Source organism: Symphalangus syndactylus, chromosome 9 (assembly GCF_028878055.3).
Source record: "Symphalangus syndactylus isolate Jambi chromosome 9, NHGRI_mSymSyn1-v2.1_pri, whole genome shotgun sequence".
Lineage (NCBI taxonomy): Eukaryota > Metazoa > Chordata > Mammalia > Primates > Hylobatidae > Symphalangus > Symphalangus syndactylus.
Genome location: NC_072431.2, coordinates 10154190 through 10175132, shown reverse-complemented (window position 1 = coordinate 10175132; position 20943 = coordinate 10154190). Strand labels below are relative to the sequence as shown.

General features: G+C 39.2%; 2 protein-coding genes across 4 annotated transcripts in view; one reads left to right on the top strand and one right to left on the bottom strand.

Moving 5' to 3' along the window:
- The window catches only part of LOC129489168 (DET1- and DDB1-associated protein 1-like), a 21770-nt gene extending 14140 nt beyond the window's left edge, over positions 1 to 7630 (bottom strand). The window contains exon 1 of one of the 2 annotated variants that reach the window (XM_063609271.1): positions 5021 to 7630. In XM_063609271.1, the coding sequence (XP_063465341.1) occupies positions 5141 to 5605 (465 nt within the window). In that variant the 5' untranslated portion in view covers positions 5606 to 7630 and the 3' untranslated portion in view covers positions 5021 to 5140. The remainder of the gene's footprint in view (positions 1 to 5020) is intronic. The other variant, XM_055291453.2, reaches the window with a different exon arrangement.
- Positions 1 to 20943, top strand: part of C9H14orf28 (chromosome 9 C14orf28 homolog) — a 27176-nt gene extending 6233 nt beyond the window's left edge. The window contains exons 1-5 of one of the 2 annotated variants that reach the window (XM_055291451.2): positions 10924 to 11248; positions 14114 to 14638; positions 16887 to 16976; positions 18077 to 18211; positions 19049 to 20943. In XM_055291451.2, the coding sequence (XP_055147426.1) occupies positions 14115 to 14638; positions 16887 to 16976; positions 18077 to 18211; positions 19049 to 19232 (933 nt within the window). In that variant the 5' untranslated portion in view covers positions 10924 to 11248; position 14114 and the 3' untranslated portion in view covers positions 19233 to 20943. Of the gene's footprint in view, positions 1 to 10923; positions 11249 to 14113; positions 14639 to 16886; positions 16977 to 18076; positions 18212 to 19048 lie in introns of those variants that run through there. The other variant, XM_055291450.2, reaches the window with a different exon arrangement.

Sequence of the window (20943 nt, the reverse complement as noted above, 5' to 3'; positions counted from 1 at the left end):
AAACCACATGATCATTTCAACTGATGCTGAAAAAGCATTTGATAAAATTCAACATCCCTTCAACATAAAAAAAAAACCCTCAAAAAATTGGAAATAGAAGGAATATACCTCAACAAAATAAAAGCCATATGTAACAAACCCATAGCTAGAATCATACTCAATGGGGAAAAACTGAAAGCCTTTCCTCTAAGATCAAGAACATGACAAGGATGCCCACTTTCACAACTTTTTTTCAACATAGTACTGGAAGTCCTACCTACAGCAATCAGATAAGAAAGAAATGAAGGGGATCCAAATTGCAAATCAAGAGTTCGAATGATCCTTGCATGCAGATGCTATGATCTTATATTTAGAAAAACCAAAGACTTTACAAAAAAAACTATTAAAACTGATAAACAAATTCAGTAGTTGGAGGTTATAAAATCAACATACAGGCTGGGCACGGTGGCTCAAGCCTGTAATCACAGCACTTTGGGAGGCCGAGGCGGGCAGATCACGAGGTCAGGAGATCGAGACCATCCTGGCTAACACGGTGAAACCCCGTCTCTATTAGAAATACAAAAAATTAGCCAAGCATGGTGGTGGGCGTCTGTAGTCCCAGCTACTTGGGAGGCTGAGGCAGGAGACTGGCGTGAACCCAGGAGGTGGAGGTTGCGGTGAGCCGAGATCGCACCACTGCACTCCAGCCTGGGGGACAGAGAAAGACTCCGTCTCAAAAAAAAAAAAAAAAAAAAATCAACATACAAAATCAGCAGAAGCATTTCTATATGCCAACATTGAACAATCTTAAAAAGAAATCAAGAAAGCTGTCCCATTTACAATAGCTACAAATAAATACCTAGGAATTAACCAAAAAAGTGAAAGGCTTATACCATGAAAACTATAAGACATTAATGCAAGAAATTGAAGAATAAACCAAAAAAATGGAAAGATATTTCATGTTCACGTATTGGAAGAATCAAAATCATTAAAATGTCCATACTACTCTAAGCAATCTACAGATTCAGTGTAATCTCTATCAAAATACCAATGACCTTCCTCACAGAAATAGAATAAACAATCCTAAAATTTACATTGAACCACAAAAGACTCAGAATAGACAGAGATATTGCAAGCAAAAAAAAAAAAAAAAGTACAGGAATCACATCACCTGCCTTTAAATAATCCTACAGAGGTATAGTAACCAAAACAACATGGTACTGTCATAAAAATACACACATAGATCAGTGGAACAGAATAAAGATCCCAGAGATAAATCCATACATCTACAATAAACTCTTTTTTGACAAAGGTGCCAAGAATGTACATTGGGGAAAGTACAATCTCTTTAATAAATGGTTCTGGGAAAACTTGATATCCATATGCAAAAGAATAAAACTAGATCCCTATCTCTCACCATCTACAAAAATCAAAATGATTGAAGACTTAAATCTGAGACCTCAAACTATGAAATTACTACAAGAAAACACTAGGGAAACTCTCCAGGACATCCGACTGGGCATATTTCTTGAGTAAGCAAAAGCACAGGCAGCCAAACCAAACATGGACAAATGGGATCACATCAAGTTTAAAAGCTTCTGTACAGCAAAAGAAAGAGTAAAAAAAGTGAAGAGACAACCCACAGAGTGTGAGAAAACATATGCAAACTACTCATCTAACAATGGATTAATAACCAGTATATGGAACTCAAACTACTCTACAGGAAAAAAATCTAATAATCGGATTTAAAACTGAGCAAAAGACCTGACTAGATATTTCTCAAAAAATACTTATAAATGGCAATCAAGTATATAAAAAGGTGCTCTGTATCTTTGATCATTAGAGAAATGCAAATCAAAACTACAGTAAGATGTCATCTCACCCCAGTTAAAAAGGCTTTTATGCAAAGCCAGGCAATAACAAATGCTGGTAAGAATGTGAAGAAAAGGGAACCCTCTTACATTGTTGGTGAGAATGTAAATTAGTACAATCACTATGGACAACAGTTTGGAGGTTCATTACAAAACTAAAAATGGGCCAGGCATGGGGAGAAGGGAGGCCGAGGCAGGTGTATCACTTGAGTCCAGGAGTCTGAGATGAGTCTGGTAAACACAGTGAAAACCGATCTTTACAAAAAAAATACAAAAATTAGTTGAACATGGTGGTGCACACCTGTAGTCCCAGTTACTAGGGAAGGTACAGCTGGAGGATCGCTAGACCTCAGGGGGTGGAGGTTGCAGTAAGCCAAAATGGCACCACTGCACTCCAGCCTGAATGACAGAGTGAGACCCTGTCTCAAAAAAAAAAAAAGAAAGATAATAAAAGAAACACTAAAAATAGAGCTACCATATGATCCAGCAATCCCACAGCTAGGTATATACCCCAAAGAAAGGAAATCAGTATACTGAAGAGATATCTGCACTCCCATGTTTGTTGCAATACTATTCACAACACATCTTTTGCAAGATTTAGAAGAAAGCTAAATGTCCATCCAGAGATGACTAGATAAAGAAAATGTGGTACATATACTCAACGGAGTATATTCAGCCATAAAAAAATGAGATCCTATCATTTGCAACAACATGGATGGAACTAGAGATCATTATGTTAAGCAGAATAAGCCAGGCACAGAAAGACAAACTTCATATGTTCTCAATTACTTATGGAAGTTAAAAATTGAAATAATTGAACTCATGAAAATATGGTGTAGAAGGATGGTTACCAGAAGCTGAGAATGGTTGCTTGAATGGGGGGTGGTGGAGGGAAGTGGGGGTGGTTAATGGGTACAAAAATATAGTTTAAAAAAATGAATGAGACCTAGTATTTGCTAGTACAACAGGGTGACTATAGTCAAAAATAACTTAATTGCACATTTTGAAAAAACTAAAAGAGTGTAATTGGATTGTTTGCAACACAAAGGATAAGTACTTGAGGTGATGGATATCCCATTTACCCTAATGTGCTTATTATGCATTGCATACCTGTATCAAAATATCTCATGTAACCCATAATATATGCAACAACTTTGTACCCACAAAAATTAAACATACAACAAATATTTTTAACTAAAAATTTAAATTAAAAAATTTATTTTAAAATGCCAGAGAAAGGGCTTCTAAGCTCACCAACATGGTTGTTGGCAAGCTTCATGATAGCTGCTGGCCAGAGGCTGCCTGAAGTTGCTTGTCACTCGGGCCTCTCCAACATGCAACTTCCTTCATCAAAGCAAGCAAGCCAAAAAGGCAAGAGAAAAAGTGTCAACAAGATGGAAGTCATAGCATTTTAGAACCCAATCTTGGAAGTGACATTCCATCACTTCTGCTGTATTCTATTCATTGGAAGTAAGTCATTAAGTTCAGCCCATACCCAAAGAGAAGGGATTACATAATGGCGTGAATACAAAGAGGTGGGGATCATTGGAAGCCATCATAGAAGGCCACCTAGCATACCTATCAAGATCGGAGTTGAGAGACAGAAGATATATTTTCCAAATTGTAACAGGTACATTCTATACCCCTTACACAATAACCCAAACTGAAGTTTCCCTACTTGAAATTACGTGACCTCAATAACTTTGCATCATTTGATGAAATAGTTAATGCTGAAGAAGGTCCATGATAAATTACAGTATCAACACAAGTCTTCGCATTACATATCCAGGTAGGTGAATCTCAGTAGAGGACATCTGTGTTTTAATTTCCTCAGCATAACTGTTTCCAATGGAAAACTGCCCCTTCTCCAATTACATATGGTTCTGGTAAAACTGATGAACACTAAGCCCCGTTGACTCCTGGTTAATCATACAGCTATCCTCCTTTTCATGGTGATTGGTCAAAGGGGTGATGGCCAGAGCCCATTCATGCAGATTGATATGAGAATACTGGAAGAGGAAAGTTCTCTTCTTCCTTCCTTTTGAATCATGAACAATAAAAATGAAAGCTTACAGCTGTGGGAGCCACCTTCCCCACTGCACAAAAAGACCTGTTGGTAGAGCTGAAAGAAAGAGCAAAGAAAGAGAGAGGAAGCTAATAATACCGTGTGAACCCCCGTAAGGCACCAATGGAGTACTCTAGCCAGCTGCACTCTGAACTTCCCACTTATGTGAACCAATAAATCTCATTTTTCTCAAGTTTGTTTGAGTTTCTGACATTTGTAACCAAAAGAGTCCTGGATAATATAGGCTTATTTCTTCTTACTAATCAATACACACATTCCATCTCTGTGTGGTTTTTAAGCTGGGAAACACAACACAGTTATCTGAAAAAAATTTTTAATACAGATTTCTAGACCCCACTAAAATCTACTGTTTCAGAATCTTTAGGAACAGGATCCTCACATCTGTATTATTTAAAATTTCACAAATGATTCTGAAGCCCAGTCATTATGGATACTCCTAGGAGTCCAAGATCAGAGTGCCAGCATGGTCAAGTTTTGGTGTGAGCCCTCTTCCAGGGTGCAGACTGATAACTTCTCCTTGTATCCTCCCTCACATGGTGGGAAAGGGGCAGGAGACCTCTCTGCCTCCCGCCTTTTTAAAATCTTTTTTATTTTTATTTTTTTCCAAGTAGGAAAGACCCTTTTATTTGGGTGGACACGGAGCACGCACCAGTCTATGAAAAAGTGACTCAAGAGAAAGATCCCAAGGGCCGACTTCTCCCCAACATGCGCGCAAGCTCAGAGTGAGGTCCGGGCATGAGAGAGTTCCGGGCGAACGTGGGACAAGACCGAGTCTCAAGGGCCTGGACCAGTGTCGGAGAAGGCCGCTTGGCTGTCCTGGTGGGTCGGCCGCCCTGGGCCGGCCCCTGCCACCCGGCCGCAGTAAAGCCTCGCTAGAGACCCTCACAGGCACGCTCTGGTTCTCTGGAGGAGAAATGGGTGCGGGAGTGGGGAAACTGGCCAGGTGGAAGGCGGGGGTCGGAGGGACGATGTTGTTTTTTTAAAAAAAGCATTTACCAACATCACACTACTGGGTCTGATGTCCCCTTTAACCAACGCTTGATACAGGTTACAGCATAAATAAAAACTCAAGAAAAATAAATACCTCGGCTCCTATGAGGTTGGAAATGGTGTGGACGCAGGGTGTGGATGGGTAGGCCAGGAGGTGGGCGGGTGGGCGACCGAGGAGCAGACCTGACGGGAGGCGCCTGTGGGTTCCACAGTCTTAAGTGTCCTCGTGCCTCTCTGGGCTGTGGGTCAGCGCCACCTTGCGGAGGGGCGCCGAGGTCGCGCCTTCCAGCTCCACTTGTTCCTGGTCTCTTCTTGGCAGCGTTCTTTTTGTCCATTGCTGATGCAGGTAGCGCAGGAGGATGTTTGTCTTTTCGGTCACGATGATCTGTTCAGACGGGTACCCTCGGGTGGGCAGGTAGACTGAGGGCCGTTGGTTCGAGGCTTTGCACACGGAGTCCCCGTGAAATCGACTAAAATTGCTTTTGCTGTAGACAGGCAGTCCTTTCAAAAAATCTACCATCTTCTGTTTCCTCCGTCGCCACCTCAGCCGCCCCCTCAGCCTCCACCGCCGCCACCACAGCCCTGGGACCCCTTTTATAAGGACACTAATCCCATTTGTGAGGGCTTCACCCTCACGAACTAATAGCCTCCCGAATACTCCACCTCCTAGTACCATCATATTGAGGATTTCAACATACGAATGGAGGTGGAGGGGACACAAAAATTCAGTTCATAACACTATTCTATCTACAAGAAGACAAACTCCAAATTCTAAAATGGCTTTCTCTTACCTGAATTGCAGGCCTGGATCTCTCTGTCTAGAGTCTTACAAAGGAAACAGGTAGGTTTTTGTACATTCCACCATTAAGCTGTTTCCCCCCAATAGAAAAATCAGTTAAATGTTTTAAAAAATACTTTTATAACATTTGTTGATTTCTTTTTTTTTTTTGAGACGGAGTCTCGCTCTCTTGCCCAGGCTGGAGTGCAGTGGCTCGATCTCGGCTCACTGCAAGCTCCGCCTCCTGGGTTCACGCCATTCTCCTGCCTCAGCCTCCCAAGTAGATGGGACTACAGGCGCCCACCACCACGCCTGGCTAATTTTTTTGTCTTTTTAGTAGAGACGCGGTTTCACCGTGTTAGCCAGAATAGTCTCGATCTCCTGACCTTGTGATCCGCTCGCCTCGGCCTCCCAAAGTGCTGGGATTACAGTCGTGAGCCACTGCGCCTGCAGTGGCACCCACTGTTTCCTAAGATTTAGAGCTAGAAGGGGCTGGAAAGAGCTGATCCTGCCCCTGAATTTTTAGAATCAAATTCCTGTATCACAGTTGAAATGATTGTCGAAAGTAAGAACATAATGTTTGTCCACTGGGGAAAAAGTCTGTTGGGGATACCCGAAGGAATACGGGAATTTGAAGATGTGAATTCTATTTTTGGAAAGCTTAATGCAACAGAGTCTGATATAATGGCAAGTGACAGCTGCTTCTGGGGCTGAGTCCCCACGACTACCACTTTCTTCTGGAAAAATATATCTAGACTAAAGTTTATGACTAAATTTAGGGCCTATGTGTTCTGATTCTCCCCCAGATAATAAGGCTATGAGATCTACTGAATTGAATTGAGTCACAGAAATTAGATTTTCATGCCCTTCCTCGTTGTTATTGTTGTTTATACAGCTTACATATTTTCTAGAGCAGGAACCTTCTTAACTTCAAGATCCTCAGGGACTCAAAGTTCATGATGGGAGCTCAGCAAATACACTGGCATAGACAGATAAATGGTATTTGTGTACATCAAACTTGGTCTAATGACCACTTTACCAAAAACATGAGACCCAACAGAAAAATAAGACTTTAAACCAATTTTTTAAAGGATAGGTTTCAAAAAATAAAATTAAATGGGGTATATTTTAAATTTTAAGACTGGTAACAAAGATAGTATGAATTATTTTTTCATTTGGCCTGGCGCAGTGGCTCATCCCTGTAGTCCCAACACTTTGGGAGGCCGAGCTGGGCAGATCGCTTGAGTCCAGGAGTTCAACACTAGCCCAGGCAATGGAGTGAATCCCCTTCTCTACAAAAAATATACAAAAAAAATTAGCCGGGCATGGTAGCATACACCTGTAGTCTCAGCTACTTGGAAGGCTGAGATGGGAGGAGCCCTTGAGCCTGGGAGGATGAGGCTGCAGTGTCGTAGGCAACAGAGTGAGACTCTGTTTCAAAAAATAAATTAATAATAGTGATAAACACTTTAAAATTATTTCTTAAATTCCCATATAGCAGTAAAAATGTATAGCAAGCACAGCACAAATGACAGGAGTAAAATAGATGTAACTTTATGCAACTGCAGAATCACTTGCTTTGTCAACCAGCATGGAAACTGTCAGAAATGTCAATCAACGAAGCAAGGGCGATAGAAAATGTGTCACTTTCAAACAGTATACAATAATAGAAATAATGACAACACATCACTATGTCAGAGGGAGGAGAAAAGTGATATCCGGATATTTCTTTCTTGAGGCCTCTCATTGAGGGGTAATTATGGGCTGGTTGTGTCTGCAACACAGCCTCTCCAAACAGGCTCTGTAACTTTAAGTTCAGATATCAGTGTCTTCCTCTCATCTTTTCAGATATTTTTACATCGCAGGATAATCACTGGATTATCTGTGGTGGTGGACTCTGGACCTTTTTAAACATCTACCAACAAACTTTATAGATTCAAAGCAAAAATTCAGCTTTTGGAAAACTGAGATTAAAAATAATTTACTAATAATGTAACTTAGCATTATAATTTGAATTCTAAAGAGGACTTATTGAGACTAGTAGAAGGCCGGGAGCAGTGGCACACACCTTTATAATCCCAGCACTTTGGGAGGCTGAGGCAGGTGAATCACCTGAGCTCAGGAGTTCAAGACTAGCCTGGCCAACATGATGAAACCCCGTCTCTACTAAAAATACAAAAATTAGCTGGATACAGTGGCAGGTGCCTGTAATCCCAGCTACTCAGGAGGCTGAGGCAGGAGAACGGCGTGAACCCGGGAGGCAGAACTTGCAGTGAGCCGAGACAGCACCACTGCAGTCCGGCCTGGGCAAAAGAGCGAGACTCCATCTCAAAAAAACGCAAAAAACAAAAAGAAACCCAAAAATTTCCTATTTAAGTTAACACTATGGATCCCCAGTCTTTGCAACCAAAGAACACTTACTGATACATATCTCCAGTGCTAGCATACGGTGTGACATACGGTTGATGATTGATAATAAAGTGTTTATAAAATGGTATTGGGCAACTAATTTTTTTTGTTTTTGTTTTTTTGTTTAGATGGAGACTCACTCTGTCGCCCAGGCTGGAGTGCAGTGGTGCAATCTCGGCTCACTGCAAGCTCCGCCTCTCGGGTTCACGCATTCTCCTGCCTCAGCCTCCCAAGTAGCTGGGACTACAGGCACCCGCCACCAATGCCTGGCTAATTTTTTATATTTTTAGTAGAGACGGGGTTTCACCATGTTAGCCAGGATGGTCTCGATCTCCTGACCTTGTGATCCACCTGCCTTGGCCTCCCAAACTGCTGGGATTACAGGCGTGAGCCACCATGCCCAGGCTGTGCAACTAATTTTTGACAAAAGCACAAAAGCAACCCAGTGGAAAAAGTACAGGCTTTTCAAAAAAAAATTGCTGCGATGATTGGGTATCTATACATCAAATATGAACTTGGATACATGCCTCAAACTATATAAGAAAGTTAACTACAATGCATCATAGATCTAAATGTACAGCTTGAACATGTAAAACTTTTATAAGAAAACATAGGAAAATTTCTTTGTGAGCTTGGGGTAGGCAAAAATTTCTTAGAAACAACACTAAAAATGTAATCCATAAAATAATAAATTAAACTTTATTAAAAGTTAAAACTTCTCTTCAAAATACACTGTTAAGAGAATGAGGGCCAGGTGCTGTGGCTCACACCTGTAATCTCAGCACTTTGGGAGGCCGAGGTGAGCAGATCACCTGAGGCCAGGAGTTTGAGACCAGCCTGGCCAACATGGTGAAACTCTGCCTCTACTAAAAATACAAAAATCAGCCAGGCATGGTGGTGCACGTCTATAATCCTAGCTACTCGGAAGGCTGAGATACCAGAATCTCTTGATCCCGGGAGGCGGAGGTTGCAATGAGCCGAGATCATATCACTGCACTCCAGCCTTAAATTATTTCTAATCTCATTTTTCCAAAAGCTGAATTTTTGCTTTGAATCTATAAACTTTGTTGGTAGATGTTTAAAAAGGTCCAGAGTCCACCACAACAGATAATCCAGTGATTATCCTGCGATGTAAAAATATCTGAAAAGATGATCAGGATTCTGCCAAAAAAAAAAAAAAAAGGCAGAGTTGGGGGGCGGTAGGTAAGCAGAAACTTAAGGGTGATGGGCATACTCATTTGATCACAGTGATGGTTTAAGGGGGTATACATATGTCAAAACTGATAAAATTATACACTTTAATTATGCTCTGTATATTCTCTGCCAATTATACTTCAGTAAAGATATCTAAAAAAACCCTACAATTCAGATGTTAGATTTTGAAGACAGTGGAAAAGATGCAGAATGGAAATTTCAGTCAGAGGCCTCAGTGATGTCTGTGAGTTATCCAAGTATTCAAGGAATCCATGCTTCCTCCAGCTAGCTGAGACTCGGCAGAGTTTAATAAGCAATCTCAAGACGATTCTCCAGAAATGGTGTCATCCACCATATTATGGCTGTTTTCAGGAATAGAATGACCTAATCAGTATAAAATGAACTCCATGTCTTGTGAGGGATTTATAATTAAACACATAATCCACATTTACAAACATTTTTAAAGGGCTTTTCTACCTGTAGGATGGGATTAATATTGAGAGTGAACTTTTTGCAAGTTTTCCAACACACTAGTTTGTTTAATCTCTAAGAGCCTCAGTTTCCTCATCTATAAAATACCATAAGAAATAAGAAAAAACAGGAAACTAAAAAGAGCAGGCTTTGCCAGAGCTATTAATTATTCTTTTTCGGGCAGAGCCAAAATTCAAGAAATGGAAGTCTCTCTTCCATTTCTAGACTTTTTTAGACAGATCCATGAGGAATTTCCCCTCCATAGCTTTGGCCGACCATCACACCGGTCAAGAAGGCATCCAGCCTCTCCCAGACTCAGCCTGTGACTGAGAACCACACTGATTTACTAGGATGGCCTTGAGCGCTCTCATTAGCCCTCATGTGTTCTGAATGTTAGAGCTAACTTTCCAGACCCTCATTATTTGTTGAAATCTCAACCAGATCTCCATGCCTACTTGCAAGTGGAGGTAGTTTTTGCAGGGTAGCCTGTGTTCTCCAGATGCAGAGCCATATAGGGCCTTGCTTCTTTATGGGAGATACAAAAACTCGGCCCTAATAAACAGAAATAGTGGTTGAGCCCACAAACTAGCATTAAGTTGTCGTAATTTAATTTCCAGCTCTGTCACTTGCTGTGTGGGAACTTATTATCTCCAAAACCCAATTTTTTCAACTTTACAATGGAATTAAAACAATCTAATTTTTCAAAATGGGGTTTACTTCCACTGTAAATTACAGTATATTGGCCAATAATTAACTTGAACACTAAAGCTGGCATTTAACAGATCAATTCAACAGTTTGCTAATACTTAAAAGTTTAAAAAACTGTAATTCACTGAGAAGACAAAGCTTTCGTTCTAGGTTAAGAATTTGAGAAAACAAGACCCAGAAGCAAACTAAAATCAAGTCCTAAAACGGTACAAACCTCAAAAAGCCAATCAGGTTTGCCAATAAAGCTCCGCCTCCGTGCCAACCCTGCCCACTTCCGGTTTCCCCACCCACCTTCTAACACTGGAACCCCGCCCCTCTCTGCGAGGTCCCGCCCCCCACACCTGATCCTGGTTTCCATTGGGCGAATCTGGATGCTGTATACACACCCGACATACGCAGTTTAGGCTGGGGCGTCTTCGCGCCTGCGCAGCTGCGCTGTCAGGCGGCTGAAAACGGGGGGGTTGGGGGGAGGGGGGCGGAGGTCGTGCCGAATCTTCCTCCGTAATAAGAAGCGACGTGTCCCGCTGTCCTGGCTCCGTGGGTCCAGTGAGATCGGGCCTGGGCGCTGGAACTGCTGTGGCTCCCGCCGCGGCGGGTGCCATGGAGGCCGTGCCAGAGCCCAGAACTCACGCCGGGGGAGGCCGAGACAGCCGGCGGTACTCATAGATGAGGCGGCGGCGGCGGCGGCAGCCCGGTCTCTCCATGAGCAGGCGGCGGCGGCGACGGGTGCGGCGGCACCGGCGGTTTTCGGTCCCCGGGGAGGTACGAGGACTTTGCTTCCTGGTGGACGGAGACTGGCCGGTGTGGGAACGCCTTCCACGGCCCGGCCCTCCAGCCTATTTGCCCGCAGTCCCGGACACTCGGCGGGGCACTGCCGGGACAGAGGCGGGGGCGCCCAGCCAACTCGCGGGCCCGTATCTCGGGGACCCGCCCGCCTCGGTGCCAGGCCTCCCGGGCGCGGCTGCTCTGGGCCAGGGTGGGCGTGGCCGGAGCGTGGGGGCTCCCCGGGGGCGCACGCCTCGCGTCCGCCTTGTCCCTGTCCCGAAGCCCTGCGCTGCTGGGAGCGGTAGCGCGTGGCTGTTAGGCGTATTTCAGGCGCTGATTTGAGAGGGGACTTTTAGAACCCCTGAGTCCTTAGGGAGTCTGGCGTTCAGTGCCTTGGGCAGGTGGTGGGGTCCTCACGGCTAGCCTGGGGTGCCAATTTCCTCTCTTGGAAGTCACCACGAAAGAAAGATGTTTTGTCAAAGAAATAGAGGTCAGGAGAGTTTTCCAGGTTTATTCAAATTGGAGGGCCTGTTGAGCCTGGAGAATAAAGCCAGCGGAATACATCCTCCAGTCCTTCCAATTACAGTTCCTAGCTAAACAGCTAAGACAACTTTAAGTAAAGCTCTTCACAGCTATCTTTCCATCATTTCTCCCCACCCCCCATTTTTATTGCAATTTACTTTGGAACAAATCACCAAATTCATGATGAAACTAGTATCCTCTAGTTCTTCCAAACCTTCCCCCCTCCCGTTTTTCCCAGAGAAAGACTAAAGTTTCATGCCATATATGTCATTATAGTTTAATTCTCTTAGAGTTTAACTACTGCTTTACAGAGGTAGTTACACTTCATTTGGTCATGTCTCAAGATAATTTGAAGAAAATATCCTAGAGATTTATGCTTCCTTTCCAATGCACTACTTTAGGAATCTGAACTCAGGCTCTTTAAGCAGTCTTAAACCTTGCTACAAAGTTCTTTAAAATTCAACGGAAATAAATCAAACCATGAAGTTATTTTCGTTTTTAAAGTATTTGAATGCCTGTTTTTTAAAATCTTTGTAAACAAAACGTGTCAGTTTCTATTCAGAAGAAACTGAGTTTGTGTTTTCCTAGGCTGCAGGTTTGCCACACCCTCTTCTTCCTAAGTGGATGACGAGAATCAATGTGTTGGCCAACTAGATGTAAACATCCACTCTTCATACTAAATATAGTTACTGGATATTTTAGAGTCCACAGTATCTTGCTTCAAACTGAAAACACTGTGTTCATGTGTGTTTAATATATTGCAGGAGTTATTTTTTACTCCTGTTGCAGAATGTTTTGGACTTAGTTTCTTACACAAATAAAACACGTAGGACTGCAGCTTTATTAAGTGTTAAGTTCATGTTGTGTTTGGGAGGATGCAGCACTTGGAAAACATGGTCAAAATAAGACACTGATCTCAGTCACTCATTTCTCTGTTTCCGCTCCTCAGATGCCTCCCTTCTTTCCATAACAATACTTCTCCATAAAAGTAACTTTGGAAAACAATATGATGTTAGTTTATTTGCTTGTCCCAAGTAAAGTGAAGGAGTTTTTTCAATACGATTGTAAAAAGAACTCATTCTTTCAAAAATATGTGCGCTATATAACATACATATAACACAACATATTTATTAAAATACTTACTGTGGCTTTAAAAACAAAGTGCCTAGTGGTCCTCAAGGTTGGGGAAGAGTGCCAGTTTGAAAAGGGAGGATGCTTTGCTTCATTCCGAAAACACGCATAGGGAATAATAATCAGGATATTTATCAAGTTCTGAATCAGATCTTCATACTATAGCCTCTGTAAAAATTATAGTATATCTAAATTGCACAATAGCACAATTCTGAGTTGCAAATAAAAATCCCAAAGTGATTAGCAGTGTTAGCTGTGCTACTATTCACTTAAGATTGATTCCATGATTACTCCTCATGCTGTCTTTCAAAGCTAAATGTCAGAATTAGTCTGTCTATATTAGCAACAGGAGTTTTTTTTTACATAGTTTTTCTATACAACAGATAAAATATGTAATATAGTTAATATAAAGATTATGTAATGGCTATTATTCTGTACCCCCAAGTAAGGATCCCATTATATTAGTTTCTTAAGTGGAACCACCCATATTAAAAGAAAATGAAGCAAGCACAGCCTGTATTTTGGAAAGAGGAGGAGGTTTACATTAGGAATATGCCTAACCAAAGTTAGTTTATGTTTTTAATAGCTTTATTTTCATTTAGGATTTTTTTTTTTTTTTTTTGAGATGGAGTTTCACTCTTGTTGCTCAGGCTGGAATGAGATGGCGCGATCTTGGCTCACCGCAACCTCCACCTCCCAGGTTCAAGTGATTCTCCTGCCTCAGCATCCCGAGTAGCTGCGATTACAGGCATGCGCCACCACGCCCAGCTAATTTTGTATTTTTAATAGAGAGAGGGTTTCTCCATGTTGGTCAAGCTGGTCTCGAACACCCGACCTCAGGTGATCCACCCGCCTCAGCCTCCCAAAGTGCTGGGATTACAGGTGTGAGCCACCGCGCCCAGCCTCAGGATTTTTTTTATTACAGGGTTTCCCTCTGTCACAGATAAAATCTGCAATGTAATTAATATAAAGCCTATCAAATGGCCATCTGTACCTCAAAAAAAGACTGCAGCTTCTTAAATGGTCTTTCCAGAGAGCATGCATAGTGCCCAAAAAGTGGCTTATTTAAATGTTTTTGCTATGTTGGGAGGCCTAATAACCACATTTGATTTGAGTGTTTAGATGGATTTATTTTTATCTAAACATATTATGCATTTAATATACAAAGTTACAAGTTTATGTGTTCTGTTTTAAACTTTTAAAATGTAGGATGAAGACACTGTTTGAAGAGATCAAAGCATCAATTAAAAATAACTATAACCAAGATCGATCATTTTGGAGGCCTGTTCTTCCTTGGGGGGGTGTTTTTACTATCAAAGCTGGCCGCAAAGCAGTATCCTGTACCCCACTCTATGTTGAAATAAGACTGAAAAATACCTGCACCATAGATGGATTCTTGATGTTATTATATGTCATTCTTAATGAAAATGAAAATTTCCCTAGGGAACTCTCTCTTCATTTTGGTAGAGAGTTTGTAGACTGTTTTCTTTATTTAATGGACACCTACAGTTTTACAACTGTGAAGCTACTTTGGATTTGGGACAAGATGGAAAAACAGCAATACAAATCTGAAGTCCATAAAGCTTCATTAATAATTGATTTGTTTGGGAATGAGCATGATAATTTTACAAAAAATCTTGAAAATCTCATGTCTACCATTCAAGAGAGTTACTGTTCCAATTGGCGATGCCCAACTCGAGTGCAGGAGGATCAGCAGCGCACAATTAATATAAAGTAAGTTGGTCTGAAGTAAGTTTGTCACTTTTACTTTTTTTAATGAACGTTGCTTTAGATATGTAGTCGTGTACCCCATAATGACATTTGGGTCAACAAAGGACCACATATGCCATGCTGGTTTGTAGGATACTGTATATTTAGTATGCCTTTCTATGTTTAGGTACACAAAGACTTACCATTTTGTTAAAATTGCCTACAGTATTAAGTACAGTAACATGCTGTATGGATTTGTAGCCGAGGAGCAATAGGCTTTACCATATAGCCTAGGTGTGTAAAAGGTTATACCATCTAGTTTTGTGTAAGCACATTCTAGGATGTTTACACACTATGAAATCATCTAAGGATACATTTCTCAGAATGTGTCCCCATTGGGTGACAAATGACAGTATTGCCAAAGTACTTGTTAAAGTACAGAGCCTTTATAATTACTTAGGCATGAAGCAGTCACACAAACGCAAGATTCTTCTGCAGGTCCCCTGAAAACAGTGTTACAGCCTATTACATCCAAACATCTTGTAATTACTTTACAAAACCAGCTGATAACCTTGTCAGTAGCAAAGTAATGAATTACTCAGTATGAAAAATATATTACTCTTACTTAAATTTACTAATATGACTATAGATGATTCTTAGTGTCACAAATGTAACCTCTTTAAGAGCGCTTAATACTGTTTTGGAATGTTTCACCCTTTGAATAGGTCTCTGTCAGGAGGGCTAGTTCCACATGAACAAGAAAATTAAAAGTATTCTTTCATATTATGGCCAAGACATAATTATAGACAGAAACCCAGAACTTGCCATCTCACATGTGGATGTGGATGTAAGCAGCTTTTATTTTGACTAGGAAAGGTGCAAGGAGCCAGATGAGTGTTTTTGGCTTTCAGAGAAAAGGCAGATCTCCCACCTGGTATATGATAGGGTCACAGTCCAAATTGGCAAGCCCTAGTGGAGTGTTGGGAAACATGAAAGCCTCCAAGGGACATGAGCTGGAAAGGGGATAATTGCCAGTGGAAGAAAAACAGACCCGAATGCATTGTTGGCAGAAAGGTATTTGGCCCTGTGGTCCAGAAAAACAGCCTGATAGATTGTTCCCTTTTGGAAATGTACATCACATATCCTAATTTGTTAAACTTACATTTCTCTGAAATACGCTTTGTCTATTTTCCTGCATTGCTAATTTGAAATATCAGTGGAAATAATTTTCAAGTCATAAAGACAACTCAGAAGTGTTACAGTGATCATAGCTCACTGCAGCCTTGAACTCCCGGGCTCAAGTGATCCTCCTGCCTCATGCCTTACTGCTTCAGCCACTCCAGTAGCTGGGACTACAGGTATATGCCACCATGCCCAGCTCATGTTTTTTTTTTTTTAATTTTTTGAGACAGGGTCTCACTCCATCTCCCAGGCTGAAGTATAATGGTGTGATCACAGCTCACTGCAACGTTGACTTCCTGGGTTCAAGAGACCCCCCTGTCTCAGCACCCCCAAGTAGCTGGCACCAGGGGCATGTACCACCATGCCCGGCTAATTTTTGTATTTTTTTTGTAGAGATAGGATCTTGCTGTGTTGCCCAAATTGGTCTCAAAACTCCTGATTCACCCACCTCAGCTTCCCAAAATGTTGGGATTACAGGCATGAGCCACCACACTCAGCCTAATATCTTGTTTTTAAAAAACTAGTTTCTTTTCATCTGTAAATATTTTGAAACTATAATGAAATATTTATAATTCTATATTTTATACTATTTAATAAAATATTTTTCATCATACTCTATAGCTTTTAAGTTTTTGCCTACTTTTTTAAAAATCCTATATTTAAAGCAACCTCTGAAGTAATGCAGAAAAAAAATTTTTTTAACAGATCAGGTACTTGAGGCCAAGAATGATTATTACTTACATTTAATCAGGTAACTAATCAGCTGCTCCTCTGATTCTGGGTCCTAGTTCCTTCCCACGAGACCAGATTGCCTCTTTTGAATCTTCTCACAAATGTTTTAGATTAACGTAGCAGCAACTGGATATATCAGGATTGTTTATACAAAAATATATTTCTTTGAAAATTTCATAATTAGTGTTTTAGTTCAACTGGTTTCTACACTATCTGCAAGAAATTCCAAATGTTTAATAGAGGTTATATTTGGTATAATTGGTTTTGCTAATAAAGGACTGAGCTGTAAAATTTGTTATAATATATTAAGATATAAAATGTTGAAGCAGTTCTTACATGCATTTAATAATTATTGTAGTCCTCCCCAAGAAATTCCACATGGAAACTTGATAAGACTGGCTGTGAATGAGTTATTCTGTTCCAAGATTGAACTGTGTGAAGAGCATGGGTGAGTATACGATAGACATTTAAAATGACTATGTATGTGTTTATAAGGAAACCTAGGCAGATGTGCTCCTTGAAGTACTTTATGAATCTTATTAACAAACCTAGTTTACTATGACATTTTACAGTGTTTTTGTTACGGAGTGTATCACTACATAGAATATGGTACTACAGCTGATTGATGAATACAAAGCAAATACCTTTTCTTTTTTTCCCCCACTGCTGAGTAGGTACAATAAAACCTTGGTTAACCGGAACCCAGCTAATCGGGACCCTCAATTATCTGGATTTTTTTCTGCACTCTCCATTTAGGAGAAAGAGGTAAATGACAACTAAAAAACTTAACCTAGTAAAAGTTGAGAGAAGCAGAACATATTCACCCCAATCTCTTAAAATTTTCTGTGACTACATTATTGTATAATGAGAATTAATATTTGGAAGGATGATTTTATTGCTGATTAATTACAAAAGGAAAGGTAAAAATATGTTCTGTTAATTGTACCTATTAAGTCCAGAAAGTGAACGAATATATTGTAGCAACAAATACTGAAACAGATGGTTTTCTGGTTAATTTGGTTTAGTTAATAATGTTTGTCAACCAGAATACTGTACCCTGAGCATTCCGGTTAATCAAGATTTTACTGTATAATTCAATTTGTTATATTCTGATCCATATACTTAATACCTCATAATATGAAGACACAGAATTTGTTCATGCTTATAGTCGAGTCTAATGGCAAAAGGAAGCAATTAGAGTCCTATTTTTCCCCTCTCTGCCACTATTTGAAACCAGCATATAGAGTGAAATATAAAATCATTTGTATCAGTTCCGCAGAGTTATGCTTTCATAGGCTTATATAGAAATAGCTAGCATTTCCTGGAGTTTTAAACATATCATTTCTAGTGTAAGGAACACAGCTTATAAACTTCTGGAACTATTAGGTGATATAAGGTAGTAATTACCCTATACCTATAGATATTAACCATTACCTACACCTATAATAGATAATTATAAGAAAATTAAAGTCATAAAGACAACTGTGAAGTGTTGAAAGCCAGCTTTGTCCCAAGTGTAATAATGTTCATGCCTGTTTTCTATTTTAGGTGTGGTGGCTTAAGAGAATTTTCCCAACGAGTTTTCTGCCATGGGGCACCCCCTTTTGTTGTCTTAAATATGCAACATTGGAAATCTGAAGATCTGGCATATGTACCCTATTACTTGGATTTGTCTGACCACAAGTAGGTGTTTTTGTTGTTATTTCTTTAAAAACTAATAAAAAAAATTTATCCAGTTATATTATGATTTTGACTAGCCCTTAAGAGATATTGTTGAAAACAGTCATATCTGTCTCTAAATTTATGTATTCTGAATAGAATCAGAATTTATTAGAGAGTCAGTTACTAGCAGTGCACATAGTGGGTAGGTATGTGGACTACAGAATAGACAGAATTGGGTTCAAATCCTAGCCCCATCTTTTATAAGTTAACCTTGGCCAACAACTTAACCAGTTTACATGTCAGTTTTCTCATCTATAAAACAGAGATGATGGTATCAACCTAGTGCAATTATTGTAAAGATTTAATAAGCACATACTAAGTGTTTAAGATCATGCCTGACACATAATACTGGATAGTATAATAGCACAGTATTTTGTGCCTGACACATACTGGCTAATATTTGTATTTCAAGTCAAAGAAGTGTGTAGTAGTAGTATGCAGGTGGTCATAATTTAAACATAAAATTTTACTTGTCACTATAAATAAAAATATCTGCATACAAATCAGGAAATAAAGTGTTCTTTTAACATTTTCCCTGTAAAAGTTTTCTTACATGTTTACTCTTTTTTAAAAGAAACATACAGATTATAAGTTCATCTGTTAAAATATGTTTTTAAGAAATTCTTAATTTCTACATTTCCAATTTTATTACATGATCTATAGAGATAGCTATCTTTTTCAGGGAACAGAATACAAACAATGTCAATGTTTTTATTCCTTAGTTATAAATTTAAGGAGTGTTTATCTTAAAAACAAAGCATTATAATTTTCTCCCATACTATATTATTTAATTTGCAGGTATTTGTTGGAAGGTGCCACATTATTTAACAAAGAGGAACATCATTATTCTGCAGCTTTCCAGATTGGTGGACATTGGATGCACTATGATGGGCTCAGAAATGTGAATTTAATTTTGTTAAATAAACCCCCAGAGTTTCTCCTCTTGTCATCATTGGTTTATATTCGAGCAACAGAGAAATAAATATAAACTGATGCTAAAAGTTGTTTTCCCTCCTGCCCATGCTCCCCCAGATGAAGGGCTTTTATTTTGTGTATACTTGGTATCCAAGAAAATAGTTCAACTATACTAGTTTCAGAAGTGTATTTTCAGTGTTTAACCCCAGGTAAATGTTTTATATAGAGGATCTATGCAAAAATGTTTGTAATTTTTTTTATATTTCCTGAGTTATTTTTATATGAGCATATTTTATGTTGGAATAAAACATATCTTGTGGCCTTTGTATTTTTTATTTATATGTACCTCAAAGATTTTTACAATTCTGTATTTGAATTCAAGAAATACTTTGTCATCTGAATTCTAAATTTTTCTTTTTGGATATTTGAGTAAAACCTAGGTAAAAGTATTTTAGTTTGTATAATTTTAACAATTCAAAATATATCTGACTGTATTTCTTTGCCCTACCTCACTATAATCCGAAGTGCACTATTTGATCTAGTATGGATTTGAATGTACAATTTATTGATGGCTTAGTTTATTAGTTCGATTTGCCCAGTATCCCTGTAGCAATTTTTAAAAATGTCTGAGAAATTTTTCAGAGCTTAAACTATTTCTTTATAATGGCAAATTACTTTTAACTACTTCCTAAAGTATTATAAACCTGCCAGTGGATTTTAAGTGATAGCTAAGCTTCCAAGCTTAATTCAGGTTATTACAAATAAATTATATAACTATCTTAAATGTTTATCTTATAATTAAATGTAATTTGAAATGCTCTAATGTATTTTGCAGATAAAACAACTATAAACAATATTAGGCAACTGGATGTTTACTAGTGTCGGACTAGCTATAGAAATGCACTTTAAATATATATTTAAGGGGAAATGCGTGCCTGGAAATACTTCTTTTCCTAGTGAAGTTTTATATTGACACGGAGAAAAGAATACTTAAATTTTTGAGTGATGTCTACTGGCTTCCTTATAAGTAGTGATTGATAGCATGCGGCTTTGACTTGCAATACAAATCATTAGGATTTTATAGTTATCAGAACATTATGTTTCTTTATAAAGACCCTAAGGTCACTCTTCTTTTTGCAAATTAAGGGAAAAAATATTCTCAAGGGAAAATACTTTTTGAAATTTATCACCATTTTAGTGTTTACATTTCAATAAATAGTTCACTTCAGGTTTCGGATTGAGATTAGTTGCAATATATTTAGAAACTTCTACATGACAGCACAGATCACTGCCATCTGCTGAACTGATAAAGTGGTTGGTGCCATGTTGAGAAAACTTACCCAAGAATGGATAAATATGGGTGAAACATTACTGAGAATGCCTCACATTAGCAAATACTATGAAAAGTCTTGTTTATATATCAAACTGATTTATTTTACAAAAAAAAAATTCACCCCAAGATTTATTTAAATAGTTTCCCAAGTGTATCTGAATAGGATTTAATTTAGAGTAAACTTTTCTGGGGACACCTGATGGCATGAATTGAAATATACAATAACACAAATATTACAGTAAACATAAATGGTGTCATTAACAAAATTATTCCTAATGCAGATTTATTCTTTCAGGAAATGCACTTTATTTGGAATACTAGTTTATCATGAAACAATGACTTACCTACCTCACAGGGTTGTTGTGAGGATTAAGATGTTTGTTAAAATCTTGACTACCTTGAACATGCTAATAAAAAAAAAATTTTTCTACCTCTTTTATTCGCA